Source organism: Drosophila mauritiana, chromosome 2L (genome assembly GCF_004382145.1).
Source record: "Drosophila mauritiana strain mau12 chromosome 2L, ASM438214v1, whole genome shotgun sequence".
Classification (NCBI taxonomy): domain Eukaryota; kingdom Metazoa; phylum Arthropoda; class Insecta; order Diptera; family Drosophilidae; genus Drosophila; species Drosophila mauritiana.
In genome coordinates, this window is record NC_046667.1 from 11,922,291 (window position 1) to 11,940,319 (window position 18,029).

Consider the following 18,029-nt stretch of genomic DNA (forward strand, 5'->3'; position numbering starts at 1 on the left):
GTAAGTTTCGAATTTATTTCAAATATATGTATCTAAGGAAGTTTTTAACCTCTCTTTTGCAAACAGCGTAGTTTTGACCTCCGAAATTTAAAATTATTAAGCAAACTGGCGCGCAACGCATTGCAAAAGTAAAATAATAATACTAACAAGAACTGAAACAAAAACAAGCAAGCCAAAAGGCAAACTTTCGGCCAAATTCTTACAAATGTTTATCTTTTCTTAATCCCGCACTTAACTGTTAGACCGAAATTGGCTAAGGCCAAGACCCAGCCGAAAGTACAGTGATGTGAGAGGGTTAGTTGGGGGAAATGTGAATGAAACTGGCAAATTGCTTAACGCTTCAAAGCGCCGCTTCTCAACTCCTTTTTGCCTTATTTTCTTAACGCAGTTGTTAAAACTTTTTACGCAAAAAATTTGTGCTTTCCAAAAATCCAAAGAAATTCCAGCGATTGCGGGTAGTGGCAGCGGAGTTTTCGAGGAGTTTTCCCAAAACATTTTTGCAGCGACAAGTTCTACAAACGATTGGCGACAGCAAGGTGAGCGGGGTGTTGTGTAATGACCACTTTTTGCGTTGAGCTTCATTTGCACATCGACCGCAAATGTAGAGAAAGTTTTCACTCACTGTCGCACTTTCTTTGGGAAACTACCAACCGCCGTCTACTCATAACGTTAAATTTGTCTGCGATTCTCGAAACTCTTAAAGTGCTTTAAATTTTCCTAAATGATGTTGGAAAACTCTACAAACTGCTTTATTGCATGGGTTTTTACTGCAATGATTTTAAAATAATATTATTTAATCCAATAGCATGCATTTATTATGTAATAAATCATAATTTTTAAAACTTTCACTCCATACTTTTTAATTGTTTCAGATCTAGCGTGGTCTTTTATTGGTGGCTGTGAATGTTGTAAAGTTTCCCCATTTTTTTCCTAGTGTGCTAAAGGAAAAACTACTGCAACGGCGAAACAGACGAGATGTTTGCAATTGTCGCTGCTTTTCACTCTTATCTGTTTATGTTTTTCTTGGCTTATTTATTTGGGTTTATTCCCCCCTGTGGGCGGAGTTCCGCGGCTCTGGGCTGTGAGTGGGCGTGGCGCGATTAAAGGCGGATCCCCGAGCGCGTCTTAATCTTTTGTTGATGCTTGTTTATTCTGCAATTACTTAGGCGTTCTGTTTGCGTCGTCTGCACTGCGGCTGCGACGTCTTCAGCATTTCATTGCCACCCCATTCTACACCCATTGACCATTTCGCAAGACTGAAAGAAAAACTTGTCAGTTTTTAAATTGTTATAATGAAATTATTTTTGACTTTAATAGGTTCCAACTCAAAAGTTGTTTTCTTCTTGAGGATCATCATACAAAGAGGCATCTTTTAATCTTAAATATTTAGCTTTAAGATCATAAAAACTTAGTTATATGGTTTTTATTATGTCCTATATTAATTATTTATCTGAATCACATAATATTGTTTTGAGTGCACGACTTTTCCTGGATGCTCCTTGCGTTTTAAGTGCTCCAGTGCGTTTCGTTTTGTTTGCTCTTTTCTCAGTCTGCCACTGTCTTTATTTCCTTAAGGTTTTCTTCTTTTTTTTTTTTTGCAGCTTAGGCGCGACGCTTTTCCTTCTGTGTTTTTGTTGTTGTTTGGCTGGGTAAAGTTGTTTGCCTAATTTCATGCTTTGCTTGCTCCCAAAAGGTGTCGCCCAATGTATAAGTGATGCCCTGCGACTCTGATTTTCCCAAAGTAATTTGCATGGGTCTCTTGCTGAGAGTATGGGATTTTCCAGCACTGGGTGGGAATCAGTCCTGTGACGTAGGAGTTTCCATTAAACTAGTTTGATCAAACCACTTTAATTGTTTTACCCCCCTTAAACATATTTAAGGTGATTTAAATCCATATGATTATTTGGTTTTAGGCGCATACTTCAACAAGTATCTATTCATCTTTAAGTTGTTCTTTAGCAGGCAGAAATAAAACGTTTTTCAATAAATCAGCACCAGCAATTCCGCTTCGAAAAAAGCCAAGAATTGCGATAGCTCTCTTCTATAAATCGAACAATTAACCGGTCATTAATCAAGCGATTGATGATGCTGGGGCATTGGCAACAATTGCAGAAATCATTTCAAATGAAACCTTTCGCCACCACCACCACCATTACGATAAGGCAGTGAATCGCTGGCAGGACTCTCAAAACTATTTGCCAAAGCTTTAATCGGAAACGGAAACAGGCTGTGACAGTTAGGCAGGCAGTCAACCAGTTGACATTCGATCGATGGATGAGGTTTATGGCGTCCGGGGGAATGGGGCACACAATCAAAGCGGAAGTCATTTTCGTACGTTAATTGACAACAACCGAGGGCGGTGAGGGGGAGAAGATGATGGTGCCACGGCTCAAAAGACCGGGATAGAGTGGAGCCATAGACGTCGATGGTGTCGGTGACTGTCTCCTTGTCTATCAATCAGCCAACCAACCAACCAACTTTCGCAGCCCCAACTCCCCCCAATCCTACCCAAAGGCGGCAACCCACTTTCGGTTCGCATTTGTTATGGGGAATAGTTTTAGCATTGTTCCACGGTATTTTCTCCTTGCTTTTCCCAGCAAATGGAAGGCTTAATAAAGAGGGGCTGGCTGGCTTAACTTCAGGGCCGACCTTCCCCCACTCTGGGCGTAATAATTGTGACTGATTTTCGGGATTTGTGGTCTTGCGCTGCATTAAAGTTTTGCAAGGGGAAATGGAGCACGGAAAGCATTTGATGTGGTTGATGGAAAACCAGAGATAATCTTTCGAAAGGGTGAAGAACAGCCACGAAATTGAATAAAGTTGTTAGCGGATTCGAGCTGAGGACGAAGTTCTAGGAGTTTATAAGAAAGGCAAAAGTTTTTTAAGGTTTTTTACTAGTTTATATTTGAGCTTGCTTGCTTGCTAATATTTTATTTACTTATATCTTAAAGAATAAAATTAATTTGGTGATCTAAAAAATAATTATTTTCTTTATAAATATAGATCGATTTTAATCTTTTTCTATGAATATTATTTTCTTCAATATTTGTGACTTGTTAAGGATGATATAGTTGTTTTTCATGCTTTAATTTAATTCCACAATGGGAACATGTATTTTGGATCCCTTTCCCTGCACAACCGACCTACTTTTCAAAAACTACATTTTTAAACAGATAGTAAAAGGAACCCATATCGAATACACAATGTGAAAAACTGGAGGTTATTTTTATACCCTTTACTCACAGAGTAGATTCGTTTTAAAGTAATTAACAGGTAGCGGAAAGCGTTTTCGATTCCATGATGCAAACATTCTTTATCGAGTCTGTCTAAAAACGATAGAAAGTTGAGGTTGTACCATTGAACCCCTAGCACCGCGTTAAGCTAAGTATCTGGTAGTTGAGACACTCGCCTACAATGGCCGCTTCTGTTGTTTTAGTTTTCACTGCAGATCTTTTTATCTCTACACAATCAAAAATATTTCAAAAATATTTAACAAAAAGGAATAACACATTTCACTTTAGTCAATACAAAATTGCAATAAAACAAAATTTAGGCATAGTAACAAATATGGAATAAATATTTTTTCTTAGTGCATCCGTCTCCATTTGTATGTGATGTTTTGTCCATGTGTGGCAGTGCCGAATCCGTCAGCATTTTGTTGCAATCACCGAGGGGCATTTGGGGAGTAAGGAACGTGCCATGTTAAAAACTGCAGTCAAACCGAAATATCCTCGTCACCGACTTCAAAAACGTCATCATCAAGTATCAGTACTTCCCAAGTCATCAATGCATTTCATGTTGAGTGGGATGACTATTGTGTTTAGAAGTCACTTTGGTAACATTGGTAATGCATATCAATTGAAATTCAAGCAATGCTAGAAAAACTTAATTAAAAACAATCTATTATATCCCTTATAATTAGTATTAAACTTTTAGTTTCTACTTCTAGGACATACAAAATTCGGCTCGTTATTTGGCGACTTGCTGTTGATTTTACTGCCACTGTTCAGCACAATTGAATCCCCATTCGATGATGCCCCAGTTCGGTTTCAGTTCCTGCTGATGAAGCTGACATAAAACAATGCGATGCTCGATTTTACGAATGTGCTCCGCAAATGAATGATTCTGGTGTAAAATGGGTTTTATTTTATCTGCCATTTCTGTCTGGTTTTTACTGGGTCTTTTTTTTTTCGGTTCTTGTTAAACCAAACTGACAGCTAACCATCTCCATTTCCTACTCGAATCCATTGAATTCGCAAAATGTCAACTAATTTAGCGAACAATTTTTTAAGCCTGACATTTGCTTTTGTTCGTTGATTTCAAAATTTTCGCAACGGTAATTGATTTGGCGTCAATCGCGTTCTCCATTATGTTATCATTTCCACGACTTTGCTAATTGTCTATTATTTATTTATTTTTCCAGAATTTCATAGTTAATTTTATATTTTGTGCGATTCAGTTAATCAATACTCAATGTTAGAAACTCGAATACGACTTAAATCCTTGATGAATGCGAACGTGAGCTAAAGCAGCAATTTTAGCACTTTATTGCTACGTAAATATGTATTAGGCTTTAATTTATATGTTAATTACATGCCATTTGTGGTTATACTTCAGTATGGGCGGCGGCATAAGAAGCCGCCTGCTGTTGTGCGGATTTTTGTTAATTATTTTTCCACACACACATATACGCATTTTGGGTCTTGGCTGTTATTGGTTTCCTTGTAATTATTCTTTATTAAATTTGCTAGGGACGAGAGCGAAAATAATTAAAAGTGTAGCGAGCGTAGGTTCCGTGGGAGTTTATTTATGATTATTGGCAGACCGAGCTGAATTAATTGAGTAATTCACATGGCCTTGGATATTTTTCCTTTTTGCTTAATATGTATTTACCAGCATTTCGCTGGCTTCCTCCATTCCGAACAAATTGCACCACATTTATAACAATTTGCGCCCTATCCCAAAGTTAATCGCACTTCAGTCAATCTTTGTTTAATCAAATGGTGGATCGACTCGTGCTGCTTTTGTGTTGGTGGTTGGCCATTAGTTGCTATTATTATGCTCATTACACTAAATGATGGCTAATTTCTTTGCAACACTCTAAAATGGTTCGGTCCTTCGTTGTTTGGCAAATTGCCGGTTATTAGATTCGAATGGAACCTTGGAGGGAAAGATACACAACTGCCAACCAACTACCACAAGTAGTGGGGTTTCCTGTCGGTAAATGAAGCTATTAACTTATTGTGCGGTCATTATTGATTCCTTGTTGCTGGTAAAATTGCACAAGAATAAGATACAGATACAATTTGAGGGGGTAAACTGGAATTCTTGAAGTAACTTTATTATGTTTTAGACGTAATATTGTATTTCTTATATTTATTTATTCCGGTTAAAGCTCTGAAATCTCATCCATTTCACCTGCTCCGAATTCAATAAACGTCTATTAAATGACTCACATTTATCACCGACCAAAATGGGAAATCCCAAAAATCATGTTTACCTTTATCCGGGTATTTATAGGCAAACAAAGAAAGCATACTTCTTAAGCTCCATTCAGCCTCCTTACCGGCCAGAAAGTGAAAGTAATGCAATTTTTGTCATCGAAAGGAGGTATTAGACCACACACGTGCGCTTTTAGCCGTGTCAAAATGGCAACTTCCCTTGGACCATCGACACTTTTCCTTCTCGCAGCTGTCATTCATGCGACTCATGTAGCAAACATTTTCCGAATGAAAATCTTTTTCCCTCTATTAATCCAGGCCATACAAAAAGGAGCGCAGAAATTCCACCGTGCGTGACAAATTTCGATAAAAAGACGTTGACCAGCTCGGCGAGCGATGAGATGAAATCGAAGCGGATACCTCGTTTCTTGGCCGCCCTCGCTGCTTCTGGCCATTTAACACTTCGTTAAACTTAAGCAGCAGGGTGGAAATCGGTGGAACCTGTTTTGGCCATGTGCCTGAGTAGGGTTGCAACCCCCCATAAATATTTCACACTCACACGCATGCAACAAAATGCAACGAATTACATAGTGGAAAATGTAAACACACGCAAAGGGTTAAGAAAAAGGCAGAAGTAACAGAAGTATCTGTAATAGAAAAAGCGGAAACTCGGGAAAACAGTGAAACCTGCCTAAGACCAATCAAACAATGTCGTATTAAACCTTTTTTTTTTTAATTTAATAGTTAATGAACTTATATTATCCTGGAATTAAGTTATATGCGAACTCACTGTGCTAAAAAGCATTCCTTTCTATTTCATTTATGCAGCTTTGACTGTAAAAGATACATAGATACAATGCATTCCGAGTCGCAGGAACAGCCATAAAAGTCAATAATGTGTGTTTCGCTGTAGCAGCAGCAGCAACATCGAAATAATGACCAGACGAAATACGTACTTTTACTGATACGTGAGCTAATACAGTTGCGTATTGTATTGGTCAGACATTTCCAGGGTGTTTTCCTTTTCGCTAGGATGGGGGATTTGCTCGTATCTGCTATTAAATTTCATAGCCCTTGCTTGTTGCGAATTTACGGCTGTTAAAGTTTTAAGTAGCCAATTGAACTGGAAACCGTGCGAGTGGGTGGTATTTCGATCCAGTCTGGGTACGCTGATAATACCTGGTGGTCACGTGCCTCATGTCCTGTAAATCGATTTGGTTCTTATGTTCTCGGCCTGAGTATCAGCGAATGGAGTCCATTAGAAAGTCCTAAAAGACGTTTAGCTCAATGGGACGGAAAAATAAACTGCAGTGCAAAGTATTCAGCTGAGCAATGCCTAATTGCAGGGTTCTAATGGAATTGGCAATGCATTTTACATTTGCACTCTTAAGATAATTTCTTTAGTTTTAATGAGTGTTTTCAAAGTAGAATAAATGTTTACAAAATTCCTAAGCAGTAAAATATTATATTATTTAAAATACGAAAAGGTCAGATTAAGTCATTACCCTTGACCGAGTGTGTAGATCATCTTTAAGAACTCAGAGCTCCCCCGCTCTCGCATTTTTCTCACTTCGAACTGATAAGCGATTCATTTCGATAGTCGGCCTCTTCTGTCAGTTGCATTGATTGCTATTCGATTTTACATGTTCGAAAACCAAATACCAAACGAATCGATTCGAAATGGTCTTATCAGTTAGTCGAAAATAGATCGGGTGAGGGAGCTCTCTTCTTTTCGATGCGATTTCTCTGCTTTTCGATCGCCGCCTCTTAATTCAAACTGAGCATTATCACCGATCAGTTGTTGTTGGCATTTTCATTTATTTTATTTAATTTTTTGTTGCGTTTTTTTCGTCTTGTGATTTTTTAGTTTGTCAGAGTCTGTTGTCTTGATAACGTTGCTGATCGTGTCTAATTTGCTATACTATTCAATTCGACTTTTTGCTGTGTGTTTCGTCTGCGTTTTCGTGTTGTGCGTTTATAAAACACTGCTGCTCATTTAAAAAACTTAAATTTTTTATAAGTGTGCTTTCAAATTGCTGAAATTATTTGGAAAAGTGCCGTAATTGTCGTAGACGTGAACGCAGTTGGAAAAAAAAATTGAAGAACGAAAGTATTGTACGCTTATGTCATTACGTCTCGTAGCGTAGCGTAACGTCAACTCACGTCACGTCTTCCGTAAAACGTAAAAAAAGTGACTGTTTTGCTTTCTTTGTGGTTGTGGGTTTCTTGGTATCTATCTATTCGAAAATATATTTCGATATCCCAGCTATCATTTACTATAACTGTCTGTGTCCTACATGCATCTGAGTCTTATGTGAGTACACCTCGAGTGGAGTATCTTTAGTTTTAAGCCTTTAAGTTCTCCGCTGTGTTTATTCGGCCAATTTGGACAATTTATGGCCAAAACGTACGCAACTCTAACCTCATTTAACTGTGTTGTCTCATTATAAACCACATGGGTTTAACTCGGCTATATAAATCAGCGAATATACGTACACAAAAGTCTATAAATGTGCTTATAAATGCAATAAATCTCTGTTGCTTGGGTTATCTGTTTTCGCCTATTTGTTGTTATTTTCATGTTGATGCTGTGGTTTTTATTTGCTGTCGATGTGCCAATAAAGGTTTCCTTATCCTTGTGTTTACTTTTTTATGGCATTATAATTGATTAAAATGTTGTTATGTGCATATCTGCTTTCCTCGGTTGACAGATTAATTTCACAAGTTTTTATTCAATTCATCGATGCATTTATTAAATAGTTTTTGTTTTTTTTCCACATATAGTGCAACGAATGAAAAAACTATCTTTAAAGTTCACATGCGAATTAATAGATTTGTTTGGTTTATTTGTGGCGCTCATTTTTTACAATCAGGATTATCTGGTTGGAACAATAAATAATTGTACTCGCAATTTCGATATTTGAATACACTGGTACTCTGCCATTTTATACGGAAATCCCACTACAAATCAATTGACAAATCCCGGAACTTAGAGCCATTCAATTAGCCGTAATTAGACGGAAGTTGCCGCTCTGCCACTGAGCATCACTTGTTGCATGAATAATGGCTGCCAATAATAATGCCGTTAACAAGGGAAGGCATGCGTCCAAATGGGGGGATCGGAAAGGATTCTTCCTGCTCCAGCTCAGCAGTTCTGTTTGCTTTGACAAATACAAGTTGCCTCCTGGAGCCATAATAATATTATTTATGGTCCTCCAGAGGACATCGACGAACAGAAGCGAAAGCTGAGGAGCCGGGAATCGATGAAAGTGGCTGACAATTTATAGATGTTTCATTATTATGGTAACGAAAAGGGGGCGTGGTGCTCCAGTGCTTCGCATATAAAGTTCAATGTTTGTGGGTGCAGATAAAAAAGAAGCTTAAAGATTCTTTTTTATTCGCTCGCTAGCAACGTTTTGCAATGTCTCCTCTAGTGTTCTTAACATTTTTTTTTCCTTGTGTGAATTGTGATTGTTTTGTACGCATTTTTTATTGTTTTTACTTGCTTGACTCGTGTAATATGTTGAAAATGTATCTGTATCTGTGGGTTCTTAGTTCTCTCATTTTTTCCCTAACGCATGTCAAACATGAAAAGCTCCTTGTTTACGCTTTTCGTATACGATTCCTCCAGCTTTTAACATATGCTTCACTTATGTTCCAAGCCATTTGTTCGATATTTACAAAATAAAGCAGCTCTGACAAAACAAATTTATATTGATGACGATGCCTGCGAGTGATGTATGCAAATGGCTGTATTTAAATGGCTGTATATAAAACATTATGCCTTTACAGCTGGCCAGTCCATTTACCTTTATCAAATTAGCTAACTTAGAGTAAACTTTTAGGACCTGAAATTAGTTTGGTAAGAAGCCTTTCGGGCTAAGTTAACAGGTGAGTAAGCTCAGGTATTAAGTGGTGATGGCATTAAAGTAGATGTCTTAAATGCTATTCAAAGGAATATCTTATTTGCTCCAACCCAATTTATTTGATTTTCTATATTAAGAAGTTTTTAAATGGCATTGGGTTATGTTACTAGAATAAGGTTTTTAAAATAGAATGAAATTTGCTAGATCTTTAAAAAACGTTCCTGTTAGGACTTTGTGGCCTAATTAATTGTGGCAAAGAAAACATTTAATTTTAAATACGATTTATTTATAATATTTAGTATGTGGTTCCAGTTTAGGAGTATATATATTTATATCTTAATACATATCTTTATGTTTTAAGGTGCCTAAAAGTTATAAAGTTGTGAGTATCTAAATGCATAATTGACCAGCAAATAGAAGTACTAAATGTTTAATATGGATTTTTTTGGTAATTTGTCTTCATGTGTTTCTTGCATTTGCAATGCCCCTATTTAGTACCATTTTGCCCAGAGTTCTGTGTTCAGAAGACAACAATGAGCAACGAGCAAGGAGCTTTGCTTTTCAGTTTACCAGTTTTTCCCTACAATTACCATGGTTATCCTTGACAATTATTTCCGCACAGAAAACTTTCTAAATGCACTGGATCCCCTGTAATAATTGCCTAGCCCAAAAGATCCAACAAAAACACACAGCCTTGGTGGTGCCACCTTAATTGCAGGCGTCTTTCTCTAACCAAGTCAACTTTCCTCCAACCAGCACTCAGCACTCACTTATTATTAAGTTGTTTTCGAAACTAGGAAGAGGAAAAACCGGCGGGCGGAAATGGAGGATGGAGGAAAAAGGAGGAGCTCCCGGCAAAAGTTAAATTATAAAATCGTCAAAAGTTGACGAAGACATTTTGCGCCTATGCAAACAAATACACAAGGAAAGTGCTCCACTAAAAAATAGGGGGGAAATGCGGGAGCAGGAGCCACTTAAGATGCTTAGCGCCATGGCAAGCGAAAATAATGACGCTCATAAAAACTAACTAAACACCAAAATAAAGCAAATATATATATATATATATACATATATTTGTTGCGCTGGGTGGGTTGGGCTTGGTTTTTTTTAAGCTGGAACGACGCTGCCTGAATGACAACGATAATGATGTGCGATAATGTTTGTTGTTTCTTCGCTTGCTTTTGTTTATTGTACTTTTTCATCCCACAGTGCTGGAAACAATGATAATGATAATGATGAAGATGTTATTGTGTTTCTCCTCTTTGTTGTTGTGCAATCTAAGACAACTGTCAAAGACTTTGCCAAAGGATTAGTCGACTCGGCGCCTTTCGCCCTGCTATACCCTGTAAAAGTTGTGCAAAGGATAAACTAGACATCTAGCAATTTGGAACGAATATGGCTTACCAATTTTTTAGTAATTTAATTTAGTTTAATTTTTTGGGTACATTTACGGCAAAGAAACATGACTGAGAGATTTTTTTTGATTAATGAGAAACGACTTTTCTAGAAAAGCCTTTGTGATATCGATTTAACATTTATTTGTAAATGGTACTATAATTGCTATAAAGAAGTATTAAGTTAGGGATATATTAGGATATTAGGGATATTATCATATTAGGGATTTGGAAATTGAAATATGATAAGGAAATATTTATAATATGATAATATATAAAAAACATATTCTTTATACAATTTTAAATCTACATCCATTTAGCAATGGTTTGTTCAAAATATTCATGTAAATTTGAAAGAAAGACTCCATGTGATTGTCAAAAGTATAGTTTCCTACATTTTATATAAACAAGCCAATAAGGTACAGGGTATTTTCGCAGTCGCAACGAGCTTGTGTATCTCGTGACTGGTGTCTTTGCTCCTTGCCATTACTTTCGACCTGCTCCTATCGCAGTCGTAATTAAAATTGCAGCAGACGTAGTGAAGTTTTGTACTTTCTTCGGCACCAGATACTCCTGGAAGCCTCCCCTTCAATTTAATCGCTTTGACTGCCTGCTGGTTGTAATTTATTTATTGCCGAAAATCGTGCCCTCTACTCTTGATTTGCCCCTGCCCCCTCCGCTCGTTGTATTTTTTAATTGATTAGAAACTCGAGTTTTGTTTTGTTTTCATTGCCTTCAATTGGCATCGAGCCAGGAAATTTTCAGCCTCATTGAATTTCTTTGGGTTATTTTTCGCTCACCCTCTTGACTTTCTTTCTCGACTCGCCAATTTTAGCAAATTACTTTCTTGGCAAAACTTTTATATTTGTTGATTCATTTATTGCTAATGTCAAACGTTCGACTTGGTGAGCTGAACGACTGATATGAATCAGTGATAGCAATCAATTATGGGCTCCAAAGGCATTTCATTTAAAACTGTATATCCTGTTTAAAAATCTATTTTTTTTTTATTTAAGCAAAGTTTATTAAAAATAAAAATGAACAGCGATAGTTTTGCATCCCAGTTGGCTGCGCTGACGCTTGTCAAATCGTTTCAACATAGATTTTTAGTTGTAGTTTTTCCAAATCAGATTGTGTAACGTACATATAATTTTATAAAAGTTTATCAATTTTTCGGCTTCTTGGTGGCAAAATTCTCAATGTGTTAACCTTTCGGCCGTACCGCGTCATTCTCCCATGCTTTTATCAATAATTCTTAAGAAGAAAATCTACAAAAAAATATACAAAGTAGTTCCCCGCACAAGACTACAAATGAAATAGCCCAGTTATCTGCTTTCGGCTACAAATTCTACAAGTGTTAAAAGGAAAATAAGAAGAAATATAGCAAATTCCTGCAGCAAGTGAAATAGGTGAGTGCGAGAAAGTTCCTCAAGTGTTCAGACCAAAAGCGGATATTCTAGTTGTCCTTGAGTGTGAATGGAAAGTGGGTTGGTGTGCTGTGGACTCGTCCTGTGTGTGTGGGTGTGTGCGACACGGTGCTTGGGCTTCCACGCTGCATGACAGATTATCGCAAGGACCTTGCCGTCCTTTGAGTGTCCTCGACGGTTATTGAAATTGCTGCAATTGAGTTCGGAGTGCTCGAAGCTATTTAATTGCTGCCGCCTGCCTTCCACAACTTGCTTCACTCCTTCTGTCGAAGATGAGCTGCAGTTTGGGGATTTTTAATCTTTATATCTAAAAAATATACTACAGAATATAATCATCTATACTTGATTTCAATAAAAATGCTTGTAAATTCTTCAAAAATGTATATAATATTTCCTATATGCATTAATCTTCAACATACCTCTGAAACATGTTTAATACGTAAAATTCTTAAATGACTTATAGTTTCTAGTCCTTAGTCCATCCACTGTGTCTAATCGAAGCTTTTTGGCCATCCCTGGTTCGGGTCAATAGGGAAGGAGGAGGGGTCAAAAGGTGCAGCTAGCAGACCTCTTCTTTTTCCCGCAGGTGTTGTAAGCCAGCAACGAGTCCTGGAACTGAGCCAAAGCTGCTTTCTCTCAAGTGCTAACTAATTTCGTTGTTGTCCTTACCGCCTCTGCTCCACATCTAGGGCCCAAGGATGCTCTCTGCATCCTCGGGCTTAGCCTCATTCCCTGGCTCATCCTCATCATCGGCTTCTTCCTGCAGTTTCGTTTTTGGTGTCAGCAACATTTCTTCAATTGGTTTCGTTTGCCCTGCCAGTCAGGTTGTTGTCCTTTTTGGTCCTCTGTGTCCTTTATAGAGTTTTATGCGATTTTTCTGTTGTTTTTTGATTTTTTTCTTTTCCTCCTTCGTAGTGCAATCCTTTTGGCAAACTCTTGTGCGGCGCACAGTTGTTGACTCTGTTTCGGGGCCAAGCCAATTCCTTTTTGGCCTGGCCAAGTCATCTCTTGGCTTGTTTCGGCGTTTTATGCACTTGTGTGCTCCCTACCTTTGGCCACCCCTTTGGCCAAATACGCTCTACACATATGATCTGGCTTCTGTTACGAATTTTTATGGCCGTCGTCTCAGTTGTCCTTTCTTAACTTGGCCGAAAGTTGAGTTGCCTTCGTTCGGGCAAGATGTCTCATTTGGATCGTAACACTTAGCTTAATGTTTACGACGTTTGCCGTGAAAATAGTTTCCAACTGAAGTGAAATAGGAGGTTTTATAGTTCTGTTCGGGTGTATTTTTTGCGAATAATAATGTTTGTAATGGCACACCAAAAAGGTATATACCTATTTTATATAGAAATATTTTTTAGCAAATTACTGTTTCGTTCTCTATTTTATATAAAAATCTTTTATTCTTCGATATGTTCAATTTTAAATCATAGCAGCTCTTCATATATTTATCAGCTATATTATTTTATGAAAAAAACTTGGAATATTTAACTGAAATATTTTTGCTTCCAAGATTTGAAATTAAATAAAGCTTTTATATAAAAGCTTTTGTGCCAAAGCTTTAACGGTGCTACTGTCAGAAGCGCTCTTAAGATCAGCTGTTTCTCAATGCCGAGCATGTGGTTGGTTTCGTTGTGAATGCCAAAAACAACAGCTGATCGCGGCGTAGCTGAGCGAAAAAGTGAAAAACTCTCTTAGTTTTTATCGAAATCGGTGCAGTTTCGCCTAATTTCTGCGGTGTTTTCGTGTTACCGTTGTAAAAAGGTCTTAAACAACTTAAAAGTGATTAATTCTGCAACTAAATCTGGACAAGTGAGTTGTGACGTGGTCGATACACCAAGTAAAGTTGACTAACGCAAATATTTCTCAGATAAAACTGCAAAAAAACAAGTAAACTAAGAGAAGTTCACTTCTTCAACACCGATCTTCGCTCCAGCATTTGCAACATTGATGGGAGCAAAAAGTCTTGCTGTTTCCTTGTTTAAAAACATAGTCCGCAACTCTGATACATTACTCGGAAATAGAGCTCAAACTAGAGCTTCGCTGTTGTCCAGATTTTGTGGCACATCCTTGGCTGGTAAAATGGAGAAGGTGTATTTGAGAAATGCAAGTGATACCAAAGAACTGGACATTGTGTTTCGCTTTGTGAATGAGAATTTGAAAATAAACCGGGAATTCAATTTCCGTCGCCAGATGAATGAGCCCATAGATGCAATACTGGCCAGAATTCAGAGTAATATTATAGGCAGGCTGGCAAAGTCCTGCAAAAAAGCAAAAATCAAACCACCGGCAGAAATCAATGTTAAACTTCTGAGTGACAATTTTGATGGAAAATTGAATGAATTGACATTTGACGATCTAGTCGCCACCCAAGATATCAGCAACGTAAAACTGCAGGTGTTGGATACGGTCTACGATTTGGTGTTCAATCCACCGTGGATTTCATCCCTCAAATTGCCCTCATGCATGTTGGCAGGATTTGTAATATACCCCACCAATGTTCAGATACAATTCGGAGAACGTCAGTTCAGCAAAGGAGTTTGGTCCAAGGCCAAAAAGCTCACAGACGACGATTGGGAGGTGTGCGGAGAAGGATTTCAATATCTAGTCACTCCTGAGGATATTGGTTACCATTTGAAGTTCGTGGTAACGCCTGGAAATGCACAGGGAATGACGGGTCCTGTGGTCGAGAAGATAACCAACTCTGCAGTGCAGGAATCTCCCGGGCCTTGTCCATTCCAAGATCGCCACAGGCACACCACGAATTATCTGAGCGAACCCAATGAAATTCGTGTGGTGTCCTACAATCTGTTGGCCGATTTATATGCCAGTAGTGACTATGCCGGCAGCACTCTGTTCTCCTATTGCCCGGCAAAGTATCTGCAAATAGACTATAGGAAGCCACTCTTCATCAACGAGATCATCGGTTACAACTCCGATATACTCTGTCTGCAAGAGGTCGATCAGCGGATATTTGATTTTGATTTAAAAGAAATTCTAGAACAACCGCCGTATAACTATCACGGCATAATTGCACCGAAAGGCAAATGTGCTGAGGGAGTGGCCATTTTCTTTCGGAACTCGCGCTTTGACCTCTTGGATTCGCAGGTTCTGCATTTGGGGTCCAATATTCCCGTACTGCCCGTATTTGAAAGCCTTTGGAATAAGATCAAAGTTAACGCACAATTGGCAGACCGAATTTGTGAACGGTCCACCACTCTGCAAACTTGTTTGCTTAGAATAAAGGGTACCGATAGCTACGTTCTGGTGGCCAACACGCATTTATACTTCCATCCGGATGCAGATCACATTCGCCTGCTGCAAATCGGATTTTCCATGCTTTTCGTAGAGCAGACTATTAACAAAGCTATAAAGGACTTTAACATAAGTAGCCACAAAAATATTGGACTAATATTTTGTGGCGATTTCAATAGCGTTCCCGAGTGTGGAATCTACAAGCTGATGACGGAGCAGCTCGCCGAAAAAACTCTGGAGGACTGGCGAAGTAATGTCGAGCAGGCGGTTTCGAATGTGGAACTCTCGCAGCCTTTTAAAATGGGATCGGCCTATGGGGCACCGGAGTATACCCACTACACCACCCTGTTTTCGGGTTGCTTGGACTATGTGTTCTACCAAAACGATCGCTTCGAATTGCTGAAGGTGGTGCCACTGCCAACAGAGGAGGAGTTGAAAGCCAATACAGCGATACCATCGGCTGTTTTTCCATCCGATCATGTTGCTCTTGTAGCAGATCTCAAATTTAAGACAGATTCATAAATTTTTGGGCTTGCAACTTGGGGATTTCCATGCTTAAATGTAATAATACTAATTTCTTCTTTATATAACAAACAAAATTAGTTCACCAAATCCTGGTCTATTAACAAATGTTTCTTCTGCTTTCTTTCTTAAGCAATGGCATATAAAAAAAAAACTGAGAAAGTAAAACAGGGAAAATAAACCGAAATAAATTGCGGAATGAAGTGACAACAAATTGAGTAAATCCCTGAGTGGCTTAGCTCGCCTGCAAGCAGCTGGCTGGCTTTCCCGGCATCTGCTCCTGTTTTCCGGCTGATTGCAGGACGCAGAGCAATTAACGTGAAAATTCGCCAAGGAAAAACGCTCCGTTGCGGAGGTGGCGCCAACAACAATGGCGCGAAAAGCTGAAAGAAAATCCGAGAGCGAAAAAATATCCCAAGCCAACTGAAGTGATTTTCGCACTAATTAACTGCACTTAGTTGACACATACCAATCTATTCACACCGCCACTCCCACACAAAGTTGTCGTTGGCCATAATCAGAGCCAGTGCAGCATTTTAATTGGTTTCCACAGTGCTGCCAATATAAAGTCCCACATGTGCAATCGGAATTTTCCACAGAAATTATTAGAAAGCAAATGAAATGTGGCCCGATGTGTGCTTCACACTCTCGTCGAAAATAATAGTACGCCTAACTTGATTTCTATGTTAAATACTTTTGTTAGATACCATAAGATATTTTTAAAAATATTTTTAAAAATATTTAAAATGTCCAGAATACTCTAAACTATGCATAATAAATATGATTTGTACTTGATGCCAAATATAGATGCATATAAAAGAGTGCTATTCATTTTTCCTTGGCTGTTTGTGTTCGTGTGGTGTTCTATAAGCCCTGCAACTCTATAATTACGTGGTACCGTGTTGACAACTAACTTCTTGCAGTGGGGAAACTGGGAAACTGGGAAAAGGGGAAGCTCAGCTTTCCACTCACTGTTTGGTTTGGTTTGCTTTAGCTCCTCATTTTCCTGCGCATATGAGGCATATTGTTATTGCACATCAAAGTGAATTCGCTTGATTTAGTTCTGATTTTTCCATGGCAACATGTGTATGGCAAATTCAAAAGATTTTAATGAGTTGTGGGTATGGTTGAGTGGAAAGTAGTGAATACTCGTATTTATTCATGTATTTCAATAGACAGCCATTCCAAAGCTTCTTTATTGCTTATTTCTTCTAATTGAAGTAATTTAACTAGCAATGCCTGCATTATAAAAATCAACATTTATGTACAAACGGTAATCTTATTTACTTATTTATGTTACTCATTTAGTACATTGAGTTCATAAAAAATGACAGAAAATAACCTCCCAACCAAGGGTCATCGCCAGGACATTTTATTTACTTTGTTGATTAAGCTAAAATAGCTTAACAGCAGGGGAGAGATCATCCAAGTGGCAAAGTTACGAGGCAACTGCCAAGGACAAAGTCCTGCAAAAAAAATAAATAAACAAAAAACAAGAAAAACCCCCCAAAAATAAAAAAACCAACGAAGAAAAAGCAAACGAAAGCATACGGAAATGCCAGGAGCGTGGATTACATTAACGCAGTATTTTCATAGACGAGGGTGGATGGGAATGGGATTTGCGGGGAGGCGCTTTGGTTTTTTGGGAGGCAAGTTGCAAGTTGCCAAATTAAACGCCCACTTAATCTCGACAGGGTCAACCTGTGACACGAAACTCATTTGGGGGGTCAGGTGCTCCAGACTGCTGAGTAGACAAATTCGCTACAAAGACAACTAAGATTTAGTATCTATAACTAAAAACTTGTTGAATTTTTTAAAGGGTTTTTAAGTTTTTCTAAAGGACATGCAAGTAAAGTTATAAAATGCGCAGAGTCAGTTGTAATTGAAAAGGGGAAAATGCAGCTGGAGTACTTGGAAAATTCAGGGACATCGCCAGGGGACAGTGTCAAGATCAAGTCTGCAAGTCCACCTCATTCATTCACTCCACGCCCCCAGAGGTCTAGTCGGTTTCAATTAATTTCACGGCGAAGGGCGACTGGCTGGGAAAACTAAAGAAAAACTGTTTTCCGGGCACTTTTGTGTCAAAAAGTTGTCGTCGCGACATTTCTACTGTGTCTCGACTGC

General features: G+C 38.4%; 2 protein-coding genes across 3 annotated transcripts in view; both read left to right on the forward strand.

The window, feature by feature from the left end:
• Positions 1 to 11,825: 11,825 nt before the first annotated feature.
• The window catches only part of LOC117150558 (CUGBP Elav-like family member 2), a 102,358-nt gene continuing 96,154 nt past the window's right edge, over positions 11,826 to 18,029 (forward strand). For both annotated transcript variants that reach the window (XR_004460770.1, XM_033317509.1), the window contains exon 1: positions 11,826 to 12,110. The gene's annotated coding sequence lies outside the window, so the exon portion shown is untranslated. The remainder of the gene's footprint in view (positions 12,111 to 18,029) is intronic.
• LOC117150576 (2',5'-phosphodiesterase 12) lies at positions 13,772 to 16,700 on the forward strand. Its single transcript, XM_033317532.1, has 2 exons — positions 13,772 to 13,940; positions 13,999 to 16,700. Exon 2 carries the CDS (start codon positions 14,079 to 14,081, stop codon positions 15,903 to 15,905), a length of 1,827 nt encoding a protein of 608 aa, XP_033173423.1. The 5' UTR covers positions 13,772 to 13,940; positions 13,999 to 14,078; the 3' UTR covers positions 15,906 to 16,700.